At 37.7% G+C, this 19,098-nt stretch overlaps 2 protein-coding genes across 7 annotated transcripts in view; one reads left to right on the forward strand and one right to left on the reverse strand.

Moving 5' to 3' along the window:
* LOC139746004 (uncharacterized) overlaps positions 1 to 6,574 on the forward strand; it is a 223,409-nt gene extending 216,835 nt beyond the window's left edge. For all 3 annotated transcript variants that reach the window (XM_071656794.1, XM_071656793.1, XM_071656795.1), the window contains 4 exons: positions 563 to 677; positions 2,606 to 2,720; positions 4,397 to 4,593; positions 5,785 to 6,574. In XM_071656794.1, the coding sequence (XP_071512895.1) occupies positions 563 to 677; positions 2,606 to 2,720; positions 4,397 to 4,593; positions 5,785 to 6,171 (814 nt within the window). In that variant the 3' untranslated portion in view covers positions 6,172 to 6,574. The remainder of the gene's footprint in view (positions 1 to 562; positions 678 to 2,605; positions 2,721 to 4,396; positions 4,594 to 5,784) is intronic.
* LOC139746006 (beta-1,3-galactosyltransferase 1-like) lies at positions 6,314 to 17,812 on the reverse strand. 4 transcript variants are annotated; one of them, XM_071656797.1, is made up of 7 exons: positions 17,773 to 17,812; positions 17,416 to 17,657; positions 15,989 to 16,383; positions 13,837 to 14,002; positions 11,366 to 11,477; positions 9,436 to 9,631; positions 6,314 to 7,211 (listed from the first exon to the last, which is right to left on the reverse strand). In XM_071656797.1, exons 2-5 carry the CDS (start codon positions 17,548 to 17,550, stop codon positions 11,379 to 11,381), a joined length of 795 nt encoding a protein of 264 aa, XP_071512898.1. In that variant the 5' UTR covers positions 17,551 to 17,657; positions 17,773 to 17,812; the 3' UTR covers positions 6,314 to 7,211; positions 9,436 to 9,631; positions 11,366 to 11,378. The 4 variants fall into 4 exon arrangements, with proteins under 4 accessions (XP_071512898.1, XP_071512899.1, XP_071512900.1 ...); XM_071656798.1 differs by adding an exon at positions 13,623 to 13,665 and having other exon boundaries at positions 17,416 to 17,806; XM_071656799.1 differs by having other exon boundaries at positions 13,837 to 13,978; positions 17,416 to 17,806.
* Between the last annotated feature and the right edge of the window lie 1,286 nt (positions 17,813 to 19,098).

Consider the following 19,098-nt stretch of genomic DNA (forward strand, 5'->3'; position numbering starts at 1 on the left):
TTTTGTTTTATTGTACTCACAGGATTTCAGTGTTACCAGAGTAATGTGAAGTTGGTGTCTTTTAATGTTTCATTGTTCTTATAATGTTACAGCCTTACAGGTGAGAATGGTTTGGTTAATGTGGGGTTCTTTGCTATGAAGTTACTGGCCCAGACCTACCATTAGACCGAACTGACATCTTATGAGTGAAGGGCATGGAAAGCTAACAACTGACAACTCTGAGAAAGCTGTCTTTTGTTTTTCTTACAGTTTTCCACCTTTCAGGGTGAGGAAGCTTTACAGGACTGGAGTCTTTGACCAGACAAATAGCAGATTCTGTGCACAATATACAAGTAAACTCCACCACTGTTGGGTGAATGACCCTTGAGAATAAAGATTAGTCACAGAAATTCAGCGTCCTCATAGAAAGCTTTTAAATTTCAAATTCTTTTCACTGTTACATTTTTTCAGCGGTGAACCACCTCTGAGGTAAGCATTCCAGGTGTTTAAAGTTGAAAGTGAAAGATACCGATTAATTCCCAAGTGATGCATCTTGTATTTCATAGCTTATGTTTCTCAACAGGTACATGCGTGACCTAACAGAACATAAGCTGAACCATGAAGGATCAAGACCTCATGTTTGTAAAATGTGTGGGAAAGGGTTTGTACGAAGAAGGGATTATACTCGACATTTACGGGTTAGTATCTCCTTAATATTTTTGACAGGCATATATGATTCTTTTATAGTATAGTACCTTGTAGTCACACCAGAGGAAATTGGCACGTACATCAATTCTCAAAGGAACTTTGTCTTAGGAGAAAGGCATCTGTTGTCTTATAATTTCTAACCATATTTACTTTTTGCTTGAAATATGCAGTAGATGCTTGTATTAGTCCTCTGTTCTTAATGCTACCTTGCTAATGCGGGAAATGGTGAATATGTATGGAAAAAAATATATATATATTTTTTTTCATACATATTTGCCATTTCCCGTGTTAGCGAGGTAGTGTTAAGAACAGGGGACTGAGCCTCAGATGGAATATCCTCACTTGGCCCCTTCTCTGTTCCTTCTTTTGGAAAATTAGAAATGAGAGGGCAGGATTTCCAGCCCCCCCCCACTCCTTCCCCTTTTAGTTGCTGCCTATGACACGCAGGGAATATGTGGGAAGTATTCTTTCTTCACTATCCCCAGGGATAACATATGTACATATGGTTTCGGTGCATTACACATGACGACTAGAGGCTGAGTGTGAACGAATGTGGCCTTTGTTGTCTTTTCCTAGTGCTACCTCATGCGCACTGGGGAATGGGGGTGCCATTTCATGTGTGGCGGGATGGTGACAGGAATGGATGAAGGCAGCAAGTGTGGATGTGTACACATGAATATTTGTATAAGTCTGTGTATGTATATGTATGTAGATGTTGAAATGTATAAGTACGTATATGTGCGTGTGTGGGCGTTTAGGTATATACATGTGTATGTGGGTGGGTCGGGCCATTCTTTCGTCTGTTTCCTTGTGCTGCCTCACTGACACGGGAGACTGTGATCGAGTATAATAATAAAAATTCATTATTATATTTGATTGCCGTTTCCTGCGTCATTATTGGTATTCCACAGCCATACAAAGTATGTTCACTCACTTGTTTGTACATACCCTTTACATACACATGTATTTCTTTTATTTTGTAATAAGAAACAGAAAATTTGATTTTGTTTTTTGTCCAAGTTGTATGGAACTTTCTGCAAGCTTCAGTGTTGACTTAAATTCCTTGTGCATTATAAAATCAGTTGGCTGGTCATTGATGAAAACTTTAACGAAGGATGAGTGTTTGGAGCAGCTTGGAGGCCTTAGTAACCCTGTAATAAACATGTTCTGTACCCTTTTCCAGGACTTATCCGATACTCATTCAAAGTGCCCAGTATATCCATACTCCCTGTCTGCCACTTGTTAGGGCACCCATGCTGCCCACATAGGAAAATAAGAATGGTTTTATTTTGAGCGCCTCTTATAGAATAATTTTTTCATTGGAATAGTATATGATAAAAAACAAACACTGAAACGATTAACCTTCTCACTGTGCATTTATTCTTCAATATTGTACTGTCATTGCACATTCATTCAGAAATGTTCCACCCCTCTTCAGTGAAAAAATATCAGTATATCGTGTACTATTGAAGAAAATAACTCCCCAATTGGTATAATTTCTTGTATATTGATGTTGGAGTGTGTTGAATGAACAGGATGAGCCCTTGCTGGTTGCATGGATCTTCCTAACTTTTGATTTTTTTTTGTGATTTTGTTGTACATACACAGGACAACAATACACTTTTTTTTTTTACCAGGCATGATTTATAACTTTCATGAGTGCCGTTGCCGAGTTAAAAGCAACATACACAAAATTTGGTAGTGGGAAGTGGTATAAATGCTTATTAGGTTAAGTTTAATCCCCTTTTGTCCTTTCACCCATGCTGTGGTATTACATTGCATAAAATCTCAAAGCATTAATTTTGTTCATCATTTTTTCTATTTCATAATTTTCAGAAAGTATTACCACATTTGTCTTATGTAAATATTTTCCATTCACCTGTATATCAAATGTTTTCCATTTCTTTCCCATCTTTAGGAACAACATGGGACTCAGCGTCACCAGTGTAAAATTTGTGGTTCTTCATTCCAGCGTCGTATTTATTTAGAAACTGTTCACATGCGCACACACCACCCACAACCTGAACAGGCAAGTTTTTGAAGTGATTGATTGTCTCAAGAAAATACTTTTGTAAATACGTGCTCCATATTTAAGATTACTCCATTTTTATACAATTATTGTGACCTAAAACACTTGGAGAAAACTAGAGGTTAGAAGGAACAATAAGATGGGCAGTCTGAATATATAATTAGGCATCATTCATGAGCATTAGTCAGGCTTGAAGGAAAAAGACAACTAGTGTCACCCATTCTTTTAGTAAGCTCTGCTTTTGAAGGAGAAAATCACTCATCATATTGGCCAGCACTCGTATTGTGTCTTTTAGTCTTAGAGATCTCTTGAGTGTTGCAAAGAGATAGGTGTTCAAATGAAAAAGTTAGGGCCATGGAGGAGTTGACTGGGTGAATTGCTTTTGAGCTAACTGTTTATTAAGGTTGAAGAGAAACAAAAAATGTGTAAGTAGCACTATACTCAGGGATAGATGAACCTTCTTTTCAGCTTTAGATATTCTGAAGGTAAACACTGTTTGTCTTTTATCATTACTCCATACCCAAATTAATAGGGTTGATAAGGTACATATAGACTCTATACTGTCACTTGCACACATTCACATCCTTATAGAGGTATTTCTTACCTATTTGCTGTACACATTTAAGTTGGTGTTTCAAGTGTAACTAATGTCAAAATTCATACTGATACATAATCCACTCACACATTCATATGTACTATTGAGACCCGACTAGGATCCCCCCCCCCCCTTTTTTTTTTACAGGTAAGCTTCATGTTTTTCAGTGAAGTGGAAGTTTGAAGAAAGTTTATAAGTTAAATTGCCAAGTGCATTGATGGAGCAAAGGGTTAAATGACAGAATTTTAAAAGGATATTACAAAGTTTTATGAGAAGAAATTGAGAAGAATAATTATATAGGTACATTCTCTGAATTTAAAAAGATTATGCCTGCCCCAAAAAGATGTTGTCCTTTTTGAATTTAGGAAGCAGTCCAACATTAGTACTTAAATTACATAAAAGATTTTGCCATAATGGCAGAGGTAGCACAAAGCACTCACCATGTCTTGCTCGATGAATGTTGTTGTTACTCTGCACTGCTGCTCTTGCATAGTTATCTGTCTGAGGTTCATCAGGGATTAAATTTGGCCATGAGGCTAGTTATTTAAAGGCTTTTGTATTCACTCCATGTATGCTATATATTTCTCATATTAAATAATATTTCAGAAATTATTCACAGGGCTCTCACTTATTTTCTTTATAAGTCTTTTTAGGGTGTTCCTAAGAACTATTCCTGGTGATAATCCTGTATCTTCCTTGTTAAGATGACTTCAAATTTGAAACAGTATCACGCAGCCTTCTAATTTCTATCATGCCTACATTAATTTTTTTGCATTGATCTGGATCCCTTTTACACATTAGTGATATATATACCATTTCATGTATATCTGGTGTGTTGTATTAATATGTGCTTTGTACTAGTGTGTGAGAAAGTTATTTGTATCAAACGTGCTGTAATCTGGTGTAAAGAAGAGCATATACAAGTCGCACAGTGAGTAATATTTTTAGTATGGAAATTGATTTTGACTGAATTATATAAGCACCATTCATTTGCAAAATGAGCATGAAATGAAAAATCTTTTAATTCTACATAGAAGCTGTTGTTTAGAATTTAAAGTTTAAAATTTCATTTTTTTTCCAGCCAGCATTAGAGAAAACCAAGCCAGAACAGAATGCATCAAATCACAAAGAAACAAAGGATAGTCACATTTGCCAGATCTGTGGGAGAACCTTTGCTCGAGCTCGCTATTTGACTTCACATTTACGTACACATTCCAGACGCGCAGATTATGTTCGTTGTCCTAGATGTCCAAGAATGTTTACATCAGAGCAGACACTCAAAGTTAGTAGTTTACTTATTTTTAACAGTTACAACCTGCATTCCTTGAAATTTTTAAAGGATTTTTGTCATGTTTTACTTATTGGTCTTTAGAACCATTAAATTTTTTCTTAGAATATTTATTTCATGAAAAAAGTATGTAAAATCAATAGTTTTTCATCCCAGCAACCCATAGAGTGGGAAGGAGGTAAAGTATTCTAGTTACACACACAGGTTAGATGGTGGCATTTTTAATGTGCAGAGATAGGTATGGAGTATAACACTGCTGAAAACCAGACTTAAATTTATATTGGGATCTAGGTAAAAACATGGCAAACGTCCAGAAGGTTAAATGATTATATGCTGTAACAGTAGTAGCCCTCAAAACCACCACAAAACTTCTATTTTCATGTAATTACCTGTATATACATATTGTGAGCTTGTTGTATGCCCATGGAAGCCCATCTCAAACTTTTTTTTTGTTTCCTTTCTTCAATGGAGTTACTTAGATCTACATTGTGAAATCAGCTGTGGAACTTGAAAGTTGATATTATGCCTTCATTTGTCCATAATTTTTAACATAGCAAGTTTTCTGCCTATTCTTTGATGTGACCAAGCTAGTGATGCATAGCATCAGGAAGAAACAGGTCTAGCACACATACAGTTCCTTATATGTCATATTTAATGTACCAAAACCAGAGACTACCATCCACAACTAGGCCATACAAATTTCTCAAAAGTTAGCACTGATCACTTCACATAACGAGGTTCAACCCACTGATAACATTGATTCAACTCATTCCATACAGTGCATACCTCATGTTTCCTGTATGTTTTGGTCCTAGTACATTAAAAGCTCCTTCTAACCACTCCATAGTACCCCCTTGCCGTCATCACTTTTTTAGCATAAATCCTCTTTTTCAGCCTCTTTACTCCAACCCTTTCAGCAAACCCTAGTTGACCCAATCATTCACTCTACGTTGACGAACAAAATTCCTCCTTCCTCTCACATTTTCTGGTTACAGCCTGGTTCATATATACACCCTGTAATATTTTTTTTCAACAAGATTGCCTTATCTCATGTTTAGTGATGATGCCAGGAACTTGCAGCTGTAGTTGAGGGGTCTTTTATTAGTCTCAGTTTTATGCAGAATGTGTATCATACATTTATTTTACTTCTAGGCTGAAATTAGATGTTTTTTACCTTTTTCTCAGGTACACAAGGAAGCGTTCCACGACAGGGAGACTACAGGCTTACAAGACATCAATAGTTCAGATATTGAGGAATCTGACCAGAAACAAGCACCAGTAGCATGTTTATTTCCAGAGTTGTCACAGACTCCAGATACCAAAGACTCTAAACCCATCATACAAAGCCAAATTAATGAATCATCGCCAACAACAGATTCATCGCAGACCATTCTTACGTCCTCCCAACTACAACCCTTATCATCTGAAGTGGCCAGTCATCTGTTACAAACTTCATCACAAGTGATTGCAGGTGACCCTCCACCCCACGGTAGCACAAGTTCACAATGTGGGGAGGAACTGGAGACGATCAAGATGGAATGGTGGCATCGCATGCAGGATGGAGGACTGTGATCCATTCTTTACTGGTTTTAATTATTTATGAGTACTAAGATTTATATAGTAAAGTAATACAAATTGGTTTTACCCATTTGCTTTCAGCAATGGCATTATTTAACTGTTATACAGTTTTATATATAGGATATACTTAAAGGAATTTTAATCTTTCATAAATTTATTGAACTGCTGGGGAACCAAATTTTAACTTTTACAGTAAATTTTGAGCAATCTACAGATATATTGCTTTTGATATTTATAATTGTAAATAAAATTTATTTTCTTATCACTTTACTTTCCTATGGGCAGTGACATTTGCCAAAATTTATTTATTACAGTGGATAAGTGGCATGCATATAAAATTTTACAAAGAAAAAGGGCAAAAATTATATTCAATTTTCTGGCTTTTTTTTTTTTTTTTTTAGCACATACTTCATCTTTCCCTGTATATGTCTACATACTTTCACACAATAGTCTGCTTTCTCAAACTCCACTTACCACCAAACCTATCTTATACCACATGTTCTAACATTTCATATTGAAGAAGTTCACCATCTTCCTTTTCTTTTCGACTATTATACCTTCAAACATAATGAAACCAACTAAACTTATTCACTTTTGTTAATCCAATCTTTAACTATTAAAAGTACTGCACAGTACAGAATATTCAGAGTTACTACAGGTTGTACCTTTTTAATCCAGCAACCTTGGAAATTGACCCCTTTAAAGGAGGACCTTGGCTGATCACTCTTACCATCAGCTTAGTTTTGTATGTTCCTGCAGCATCGCTGCAGCCAAGACTTATTACCCTAACTTTGGAATCCTTATCCTCCAGATGGAGACTCCTCAACATCTTGGACAAAGATTTTTGTTTAGGGCTCCAAGAAATTAACAGGACTGTTAATCAGCTCATCGGCAGTGTAGAAAGATTTTGGTGCCTTAGCGCTGCTAACAACACCGCCCTAGTGGCACATCCACACACTAATGGCGGCAGATTCAAAATGTGCTGGATCAAGGAAGTTTTCGGACCACAGAGCGCTGGATTTGAGAGGTACAACCTGTAATGAACCACAAGAGGAAGAAATCTTCAGTCTCCACATTTTAACAAAGGGATCAAATGCAAAACTTTCAACAACAGCAGAAAAACCAATGAGTTACCCAAACATCAGCTGAAAGTTAGGGAAAGCCCCCATAATAAATCTAATCTAAAATAATTGCACAGTTCTTTATACCTCTGATTCTCATTAAGAAATGTATATAAAAGATAAGTCAATGTACTCTATGCATACTGCATCTTCCATCATAAGGATGGTCCCAAAATGAGAAACAAAAAATGGACGAAACCAACAAATTTAAAAAATTATTTTGTTAAAACACGAGAAAATTAAAGTCAGAATTCAAAATACTGTTACGAGATGATGGTGGGGATTTCTGTGTCTTCCCATCCTTATGTGCCATGCAAAAATGGCAGCGAGTTGGACTATGATGGCCCCAAGAAGCTTAAGAAAGACTTTGGCAATTTAAATCAATGGGGAAGAAATCCCGAAGGCCTAGACAGCTGCAGGGGTTTCAAATTATTTCAACATAAAATACAAGGCAATATCCAAAAGAGGATCTGAGGAATAATAGTGCATGCGAGCTCACAGTACATGTACCATCTATCTATTCTGTATCTCTGATGCCTGTTTTCCCCTGGAACTCCACAGGGGTGGCCACAGCAATAAGGTCTCCACAACTAGTGAACTCAAGTGCCGCTTCTTTGTCTTTAGTGCCTCACCCTTAACAGGCCACGGGCAGAGGTCGACTCTAGCCGAGTCTTTACAGAGGCTTCTTCCTAATGTTCTAACCTACTACTTCTACTTAATGCTCTCACCTAATGTTCCTACTTCTACCTAATGCTCCTGCCTGAGTGTTCCAAAACACACCTAAAATGTATTTACAGCAGTCAGGGATTATGTACATTTATTAAGTGAAGTGCTGTCATATTACACACCAAAAATAGGAAGAGGCAGTTGATAGCATCTGAGGATGCTGTTTAAGTCCTTCATACCTAATGTTTCTATCTATTGATGCCTGTTCCTCTGGGAACTCCCTCAAGGGGGTAAAAGAGTCTCCATAAATGGTAAACTCCAGAGCCTCCTCTTAGCCTCTAATGTCTTACATATAACAGGCCACTGGAAGAGGGTAACTCTAGAGCAATGTTTCCAATGTTTGTACCCAATGTTCCTAATGACTACTCCTACCTAATGTTCCAACCAACTACTACTACTACCTAATGCTCCTGTTTAATGTTCCTACCTACCGCTTATATCTACTGCTGCTACCTCTTTGCCAAAAGCCAGGGCTTAGACCATGGCACTCACCACGGGAAAACTAGTTACGAAGAATGAGTTGTGCGAGTTAAGTGTTGTGTGTGTGACAAGGAGAGATTGGAAGTTTGTGGATGAATGGCAGAAAGACAGCTTCCTTGGTCAGAGGAATGCAAATTGACAACTGAAGAGCTGGCTTACTATACATCTGTCACTAACCCTCCTGATACCAAAGCAGGTATTACCAGTAATGAACCTCATTGATCAGTGGCTTTTATTAACTACTACTTGCCAGTTGAAGGGGAACCAAGTTGAGAATTTGTTTGTGAAAGAAAAAAAGGTTACATGGATGGTATCTGCTGGATAGTAGTGCAAGAAATGGAAAATATACTGGAGAAAATGGTAGGAGAATAAGAAAACGTTAAGTGTTAGGAAAACAAAAGAAGTATTAGTGTGGGGGGAACTGACAGTAAAGTAACTACATGTAAAGAAGGGATGAACAGAGTATAGTGATGGAGTGCTGAGTATTAGAAGACAGGGTGGGGTTGAGAAACTAAGCTGCAATCCCATCCACTCTTGCAGATTTGAAAAATTCATCTAATGCATGGCTTTCCCTCTCTCTCTCTCTCTTTTTTCATAAAATAATATGGTAGGGCAGCACATATATAACCACATTAAATGAAGAATATTTAGAAAAAATGTGAATATATGTAGGTAACGTGAAAACTAAAGCAAAGATTCTGTCCCATTACTTATGCTTTTCGTCAATCATCCTTAATAACTGATATGTGCATAAGATGTAGCTGCAGCTCACACATGGTGCTACTGAAGCATAAGGACAGGCCACAGCTGCTATGCCTAACTGAACTTGTTAATCTTCCTCTTTAAATTCACTTATCCATACACAAGATAGCTTTGACCTACCTAATGCATGAATGTATTAACTATCAAACACACTATGGGATCTACTTACCAATGTGAAGGACAATTTCACATCCTCCATGGTTCAGATTTAAGATGAGATTAATTTGCATGTTGTCCACACAATGCCACTACTGGCTGCCATTCAACGGAGTTGAGAAGTAACATTATACTGGAATGCGTCTAGCTGTTGCTGGCAATTCTACTACTACCTCCATTCTTGACGTGGTTGCAGGTTCACTCATTCACTGTAAAAGGCTAATATTTGAAGCAAACAACTTTGATATTTAGGCTGCTGATTAGAACTAAAGTTCACCCTGACTGATGAATGATGAAATGAAAACTTAACTCTCCCATAACTCAAAATTACTACATGGGTGGTGACAAAAGCAGTAACAACACAAGCACTGTATCATCTGTTTCAAGGAATAAAATATAATGGGGTGAAAACTACAGAATCACTACCTACTAGGTGAGGACTAGCTTTTTGTGAAAAAAAAGTCATCTTCCAACTAATATCATCATTCTCTCCAAATAAATCATTACTCTGGCTGCTCAAACTACCACTTTCCCTACCTAAGCTATTATCAAAAACATCTTTATCATTCTAGGGAATCTCTCATTACCACATTTCTATAATCCAGTTATTTTGATAAACACCCTCATTTTGAAAATTTCCATAATTTCTTTTGACATCCTCTCTATTCAATACAAAATACTTCATCGGAAATTTATCAATAAACAAGCAAAAAATAACGAAGATATCTTGAGAACTGAAAGTACTTAATATCCTTTAAGTGCACTGTGGAGAAACAACCACAATCCAGGTCTCATGACCTCTCAAAGGTTTGAGGAAGCATCATGAAGCATATATGGCTAAACAGATAATGGGTAAAAATGAAGAAAACGCCACAGAAAAATGACAGTTCTAGTGGCCCCACAGTAACAACTAAAATTGGTGAGAGAGAGGAAGATGGTGTCTTTTGACTCCCCTCCATCGGTGGAGATAATATCTGGCTTGACAGAGAAATACATTCCTCTTTATTCACGTACAGTAACTGCATTTCCATTTCAATGAACTTTAGGAAAAGCATAACAACTGATGATACTTCAAAACACATCAAACAATGCTTTATATTCCCACACTGGGCCAGATTTTTTTTTTTTATCTTACTGTGAGAAACATTTATCATGTTTCAACATGCAACTTTTCCACCAAAAATATTAGGTATTGATGACGGTGAAAGAGAAAAATATTATTCTTTATCAAACTGCACACTGCCTTAAATGGAGAACTTACAAAACACAAAACTCATATTATTTCTGTGGAAAAAAGCAGGAGATATGGAAGAAATTATTCAAAACCATTTTCATTTTCAAAATATTCTCTGCCAACAGTCTTAATATACGCAACTCTCAATAAGAAATTCAGCCACACTCGGTAAAAAAAATAGTTGTTATATGACTGGGCTAAAAAATGGAATTGCAGTTGCAAGTTGTCAAGGTGCAGAAGCATATTTGGACAATGAACATGTACTGACAGAATTCCTACACAGCTAGGAGATTATACATACTCAGTGGAGGAAATGAACTTAGCAGAGAGAATACTCTTATCAGATGGTGATGGCAACATCATGTCAGTAGACAGATCAAATAAGAGCAAGTCATCATGAATGCAGTGCTACACGGGAAAGGAATGTCTTTCATCCCAATGACTATATTTTATCCTATGAATAACTACAGCATCAATTAGAAGTCATATCGTACTTATCTTAAAACTTTTAATTTTCACTGTTTTCTTTGTAGCTTTAGAACTTTCATGCATGAAGATGCCAATTATACTTATGAAGTAATTCTATCAATGAAGTGTAGTTTTTGAAAATGGAAGTTAATTGTAGAAAGTTGAAAATAAAAGTTAATTGTAGAGATTTTACTGCAAAGATAATGTAAACAATGCATTTATCTAAATGACGTCAGGTTACCAAAAGCCAAAGTTTAAGAGGATGGCAAGACGTATGGTGAAGGGTCGGTGATGTTCTCAAGTCTTCGGAGTGCATTCCATCCCCTTGTGGCTTCCTTCAGATTTACGTTCTCCTGAAATTAAAGAGTCCATGGGAGTTACAGCTTTTATGATTAATTGTTTGGATCAAATGATTCTATTAATGTTCTGTTTGGATCAAATGATTTTTATTAATGTTCTATTCAGTCTATACCATATATGCCTATTTCTGCGACCCCAGCATGATGACACATGCAAAATCCTAAGTAAATTAGCAAAAGCCCAATTCCACATCTATAAACAGTATAGACCCACAACATGCTTGAACTAAGCATTATGAGCAGTAATTCAAGTGAAACTGGTACGATGTTATTACAGTACTGTATTTGCCCTCACAAAGAAAACAAAGTTTAGGAAAAACGAAAACTGCTTCAAAACATGAACAAAAATGGAGAAAACAGAAGAAAGAATGAGAATAATAAGACTGAATGATAGGGTACACATGTAAGGAAACAGCAATGTTTAAAAATCAGTGAGGAATTCATTGGTGGTGTTAAAGAGTGAATCATTTTCATACTAGCAAGACAGTACCAGGAACAGATGAAGAATATTTTCATTTGCTCATAACCACTCTCTAGCAGTCATGTTTAATGCAGTGAGGCCTCAGCCAAGCCACACAGACCTTTTCATGCTTTCCCACTGTCAGCACAACACCCACTGTATGTCATATCACTCAAAATTGCACTTTCCCTTGCATGCCTCTCACCCTGCAGTATGTTCATGCACAAATAACTCAAAGCATCCTTTCCTCTGACCTCCCATCTTATTTTTGGTGTCCTCCTCCTTGCTCTCTCTACTTCCGACATAACGTTACTTTAAGTCAGTCTCTCCTCTCCATACATCCAACCCATTTTAACACATTTGTTCAGCACTCTTAATTGTACTCAACTTACTACCACAACTCTTATACTATCATCCCTTACTTGATCAATTCTGCTCACACCACATACTGACATAAAGCATTTCATTTCCAACATATCTACCATCCTCGTGTTTTTCTCCTATCTAGGTGCCATGACTCATAACCATGCAACACTGCTGGGACTACATCATCAAACATACTCATCTTTGCCTTCAGAGAAAGTGACTTCTTTCAAATACTTCCTAGTGCAATCAGGGACTTTGCCCCTTCACCCACCTCAAGATCAACTACAGCAACTAAAGTTCAATCTGGTTATGTTTAATGCCTCCAAGACTCAATTTCCGCCCATCTTTCTACAGAAAATTCCCCACAACTCTCTTCTTGAACAGGTCTATAATTCCACCTCCTGACACAATGAACATACTTGGTATAACTGTAAAAAGCACACATCTTGGAAACGTCACATTAATGAATGAGTCATGTCAGCCTCTAGAAAACTGGGGGTTCCTGTTTGGATGTCAAAATTTCTTTTCTTCCGAACAGCTGATCCTTTTATACAGAGGACTGATCCATCCTTGAATAAAGTACTGCTCTCACATCTGGGGTGGTTCTAATTTTGTATCCTTACTTGACAAAGTTGAGTCAAAAGCAGTCTAATTTATCAGCTCTCCCAGGATAACTTCAAAACCTAACCCACACGCCATAAGCCATAATTTTGATTAACTTTACCTCTTGTTTAGGTATCACTTTGGTTTTTGCTCCCAAGAGTTGGCTGCTTGTGTTCCCCGATCAACAGTTACACCTCACAATACTCAGCAAACTGTTTCTACACATGGTTACTGTGATGACAGTTGGCAACTCAAGGGTTGGCCATTTTCATAACTCTTTCTGTCCCTAAACTTTGAAGCTTTGGAATTATCTTCCCTCTCGTGTCTTTCCAAATATCTATGACCTTCCCAATAACTATGGCCCGTCACTTTCTAAATGAGAGGTCTTTCACTGTCCCCAAACTATTGAATACTTTTCCTCATCTCTTCTTTTCCCTTTCCCATAACCTCTTTATATTTCAATTAAGGCTGGCCATGATGTGCACTTTAGTCTGTGACTAGAGCCTAAAAAAAAGAAAGAGAAAAAAAATCTTAGGACAATATACAAGCCATACTAAAAAAGCAAACACTTACAACAAAGAAAGTGATAGGAGTTTGGGAAAATACCAACACAGCATGGTGCTGTGACTGAAGCATGAATGGCCTCAAGGATGGACAGTATATGACTAATCTATTGATTTTCCCTTTTTTCTAGACTCAGACTGATTTATCTGGGATCTTCCAGCAACCACAACTCTTCCATGTTTCAACTTCCTAGAAATGAAGGACTCAAAATCAAAGAAAGTTTACTGCATTATCAAAACTGCTACTAAAATCACCATGACTAACATATAGAAATTACTTAGATCTATCTAATTATCACTATCTCTAATTATTTCAGATAATTTTGATTATCATTACTATTCAATTAATAAAATAGCTTACCTGGAAAACTCTGGCCCCAGAGCACCAAAGGTAGTCCATCTTGCTGGCATGGGAGTTGGTGAGGGATAAGATACTGTAGTGGTGGATGCTACCTGTCTTGGCTGCAAGGCCTGTTGTGTACACATCCTCCAGGAACAAGAAGCTGAGGGACTCATGAGAGATATTACTAACCGCAATAATGAAATATTTTTCTTAACTACTAAGAAAAAATTTTCCAGATATCTCATTAATGCATTTTGCTACTGCTTGGCAACTATAAATATCCTCACAAAAAGAAGATTCTAATAGATCAAGGATATATCACAATAACAGCACACGCCACAAAAGACAGTCTCCAACACTTCTCAACCTTTACAATGAGACCATCAAAAATGCACAGTTGCCAAAATTAACATTCAACCAAATGCAAGGGATATTTTTGTCTTTGTGTTTGCTATAATAAGATTTACATCATCTGAATTTGTTCATGTTACTGACATCATAGCAAAATTCCAATAAGAGAATAATCTTTGTGCCCATTCCAGTTTATTATTTCCTGGACACATCTTATTCATGAGAATTAGAAAATTAATGATATGAAATTTATCAGTTACGTTAAGTGTCCATGAAAGGATGGAGTGAAAAAGGTTTTGAGTGATTGGGGCCTGAACATACAGGAGTGAGAGAGGCATGCAAGGAATAGAGTAAAATGGAATGATGTGGTATACCAGGGTCGATGTGCTGTCAATTGACTGAACCAGGGCATGTGAAGCGTCTGGGGTAAACCATGGAAAGGTTTGTCTGTGAGGCTGTGATTTTGGTGCATTACACATGACAGCTTGAGAGCGAGTTTTAATGAATGTGGCCTTTTTGTCTGTTTTCCTGGCAATACCTTGCTGAAGCAGGGGGTAGCGATGCTGTTTCCTGGGGGGCGGGGTAGCACCAGGGATGGATGAAGGCAAGCAAGTGTGAAAAGGTACATGTGTATATATCTATAGGTCTATGTATGTGTATGTATAGGCATTATGGATATAAATGTGCATATGAATGGATGGGCCATTCTTCATCTATATCTTGGCACTACCTTGCTGACGCAGGAAACAGCGATTAAGTATAATAAATAAATGAATAATATCAAGACATGCTGGACACCAAAAGTAACCAATAAATTTCAGGCTCTTAACTTTCTAATTCTCATGAAATTAATTGAATATAATTTTTTTTTTTTTTTTTTTGCTTTGTCGCTGTCTCCCGCGTTTGCGAGGTAGCGCAAGGAAACAGACGAAAGAAATGGCCCAACCCACCCCCATACACATGTATATACATACGTCCACACACGCAAATATACATACCTACACAGCTTTCCATGGTTTACCCCAGACGCTTCACATGCCTTGATTCAATCCACTGACAGCACGTCAACCCCGGTATACCACATCGCTCCAATTCACTCTATTCCTTGCCCTCCTTTCACCCTCCTGCATGTTCAGGCCCCGATCACACAAAATCTTTTTCACTCCATCTTTCCACCTCCAATTTGGTCTCCCTCTTCTCCTCGTTCCCTCCACCTCCAACACATATATCCTCTTGGTCAATCTTTCCTCACTCATTCTCTCCATGTGCCCAAACCATTTCAAAACACCCTCTTCTGCTCTCTCAACCACGCTCTTTTTATTTCCACACATCTCTCTTACCCTTACGTTACTTACTCGATCAAACCACCTCACACCACACATTGTCCTCAAACATCTCATTTCCAGCACATCCATCCTCCTGCGCACAACTCTATCCATAGCCCACGCCTCGCAACCATACAACATTGTTGAAACCACTATTCCTTCAAACATACCCATTTTTGCTTTCCGAGATAATGTTCTCGACTTCCACACATTCTTCAAGGCTCCCAGAATTTTCGCCCCCTCCCCCACCCTATGATCCACTTCCACTTGATAACTATAATTCGAATTTAGCAAAAAAACTAAATATGCTACATCTTTTACATTATATGCTAATAGCAATTCTCACTCTAAAAGTTTTAAGACCAATGCTTATGAACAATCAAATATAATTGCACAGGTTAAGAGCATCTACCATCTTAGAAATTTGCTAATCATAAATCACTTAGGAAAGATCCCTTTCCCTACAGACCTACCAAAAATTCCCTATGACTTACCTAGTCCTTCTGATGGCTTGAAGCAGAGCCGGTATGAGTGCCATTGGAACTATGTATGATGGTCCTGCCACATATGTTGGATACCCATTCGCTGAATATGTATCCTTTGGGACCCCCCACTTTCCCTGCCTGAGCACTGGGTCACAGCACCTTACTTTACCCAGAATACGAGTAGGATGTGGATGGTCCTGTAGGTATGCTAGAATGAATTCCTGCAATGCCAAAGGATTGGGAATGACATCATCGTCAATTTTTAGAAGGACTGGGGAATGAGGACAGTTTTTTGAAGCCCATGTCAACATAGCTGTTGTTTTGTAGGTGAGGTTTCTATAGGAATCAAGAAAGTTGGCTTGCACAATGTCATGATGCTTCTCCGATTCACTTTCCACGACAGCCTTTTGAAGGAAGAAAATACAGTATATTAGTTGGATATAATGTGTACAAATGAAGTAAGCAAAAAAAATGCAAGTATAAAAACTATGTCAGAAGGCAGTAGTTGGTAGACACTCAACAACCAGGGAGGTATATTACCAGTACTACCCACCTGGGTATCGTGAGGGGTTAGTGATAACTGCGTTGTGAGCCAGTGCTTCAGCGGTTGTCTAGATGCACTCTTCTAACCTAGATAGCTGTCCTTTCTTTCTGCCTCACTCACATGTGGACCACTGGCATTCTGTCTACAAACATACAATCTCTCCCTGTCCTACATAACACTTGACAAAATAATCAAATACCATTTTTTACGATAAAGGGAGACTGGGAAAGCCCTTTCTGAGACAAAGCTGATGATCCAAAAGAAACAACTTAATAATGTATCCATTATGACAAATTCCAAGATTTTAGGAGCTGGGGCTTTAGGCTTTGAGCATAATACTTTCATATTATATGCTGTTAGCTGGTTAGGCCTGTCTCAGCTGATTGGTTATCACTTATAATACTAGCAGTATCTCGTATTCCTTTTCTTCCATTTACGAGCATTTTAAAGAAATTTTCATTCAAATTCATAGACTTCTCTTACTACTTACCTTATTCTTTTCTCACTAACCCTGAGCTGTATTTTAAATGTGGTGCTGTATCAATGTAATGATGTTAGCCATAACACCAAGATTTCTTTATGACACATTACCTTTATTTTTTTTGTAATTTTACAGTTTATGCTCCATTGAAGTTAAGATACTTCGGTTATATGCCATCAATAGATATAATTTTTTGAATCAGTCTGATACATATAACCTAACACACACACAAAAAAAAAATGGAAGATAATTTACAAACTTTTTTCATAACTGGGGTGTACACTGTAAAATCAACCTTTTTTTTTTTTATAATTAATTATTGGTGACAGGCGCTTTTTAAATTTTCATCTCTTTCAAGACCTATAACTTCGTCCAAAAAAAATTTACACATAGCCACTTGACGCCACTGACCTGGAGCTTAGGGTCCTTAGTCTGACCTATGATAAACATCGGTTTGACTCCTGTGACCTGGGTGAGGAGTGGGTGACCCCAAGTGTGACGGATGAAGTGCCGTCGGTGCCGATTGGTCACAGCGGTCACCACCATGGCCAACACCAGCGGTGGTTCCCCAAGGCAGGCTCCGGCCTCCTCCAGGAGAACCTCACCTCGTCGGGATACGGGTTCACCACCTCGCCCTCGACCTTAGAACCAACCTGTACAGACAAAGATCATCATGGTCACTTGGGTCTACACTAAAACCATCTAAATTTTTATCTTAAAATCGGGTGAATCTCATAAATCGTGGTGATGACACATGGGAAAGGGTACTTGTAAACAACCGCCGCCGGTTGACCCATTTCTGCGCCTGCGCAGACTGTGTCAAAACGAAGGATCAGAGATGTAAAAGGGATCATGAATATAAGTTAGACTAAAATATAAAAGAAATTGATTTATAATATAACAAAAATCAGCCAGTTTTAACATAAAAATAGTACAGTGGTGTAGTGACTCAACTGACATATAGCGACCCAGGTGGTGACGGCATTCAAAAACAGTCTTTGAATCTGCCATGCTCTGCTCACATCAACTGACCAAAAACACTGGGGGGGGAAAAAATATATCCTGGTCAAGTTGGCAGAAGGGCGACGATGCACTTTCATCTGACTTTCAGTACTAAAATCATGTGATGTGTACTGAAATCTGTTCATAATAAAGTTTCTTGTCAGTTCACTCCCCACTGTGCCCCCATGCAATGCTCAAAGTCAGATTTATGTGTGATTTTTTCTCTTAATCTTTTTTATATTGGTGGCTCCAATCATGGACAAAAGTCCACATTAAGGCAGGTCTTTATTGAATTATTGAAAAGTTAATTGAAAGAGAAAAGAGGAAAAGTATGGACGACTTTTGAAACGCTTCTATACTTGAAATAGACCATAGAAACATGAAGGAAAAGATATAAAGAGAATCTTTAAAAATGTAATAATTTACATAGTTAATTACAGGTCTTAATGACCCCCAAACAGCATTTTAAACCCAGATATGTATTCAGCATGAAAAATAATCTTATACTGAGATTTTTAAAGAAATCTATTTCCCTAAGAAAAATACTTAAATCTGCAAGTACTATTAGTCCAGGGTATTTCTTCTTTTTGCAGTTTATTTGTGTGTATGTTAACGTGAATCCAAATACAGTACTGCTCAATAAAAAAAATCTGGAAACAATATCAATAAGCATTTGTGGATACAATGAATGAAAACAGTGTATGACCATAATTCCAAAGGCTTTCAAGTGATTCACGTATATCAATACATTTGTAAAGCAAATTTTAAAGAGAAAAATGTGTTAGTGGGAAGGGTACAGACCGTATTTCCAATTGGCACTGTGTTAAAATATAGACCGGAAGACGTGAAGAGCCATTAATATTGTGAGTATCAGTTAAGGGGTACTAAGAAATCATTCACTACATTTACGAATGGACAAAAATGAAGCGTCTAATGCACGGGGAGAGAGAGAGAGAGAGAGAGAGAGAGAGAGAGAGAGAGAGAGAGAGAGAGAGAGAGGAGAACCGCTCACCAGGAAGTGATGGTCCCAGGAGGCCACGAACTCCCGCCAATTCTGACCTCCGTACGGTCTCTCGTGGTTCGTGTCGTCGA

Source organism: Panulirus ornatus, chromosome 63 (assembly GCF_036320965.1).
Source record: "Panulirus ornatus isolate Po-2019 chromosome 63, ASM3632096v1, whole genome shotgun sequence".
NCBI classification, from domain to species: domain Eukaryota; kingdom Metazoa; phylum Arthropoda; class Malacostraca; order Decapoda; family Palinuridae; genus Panulirus; species Panulirus ornatus.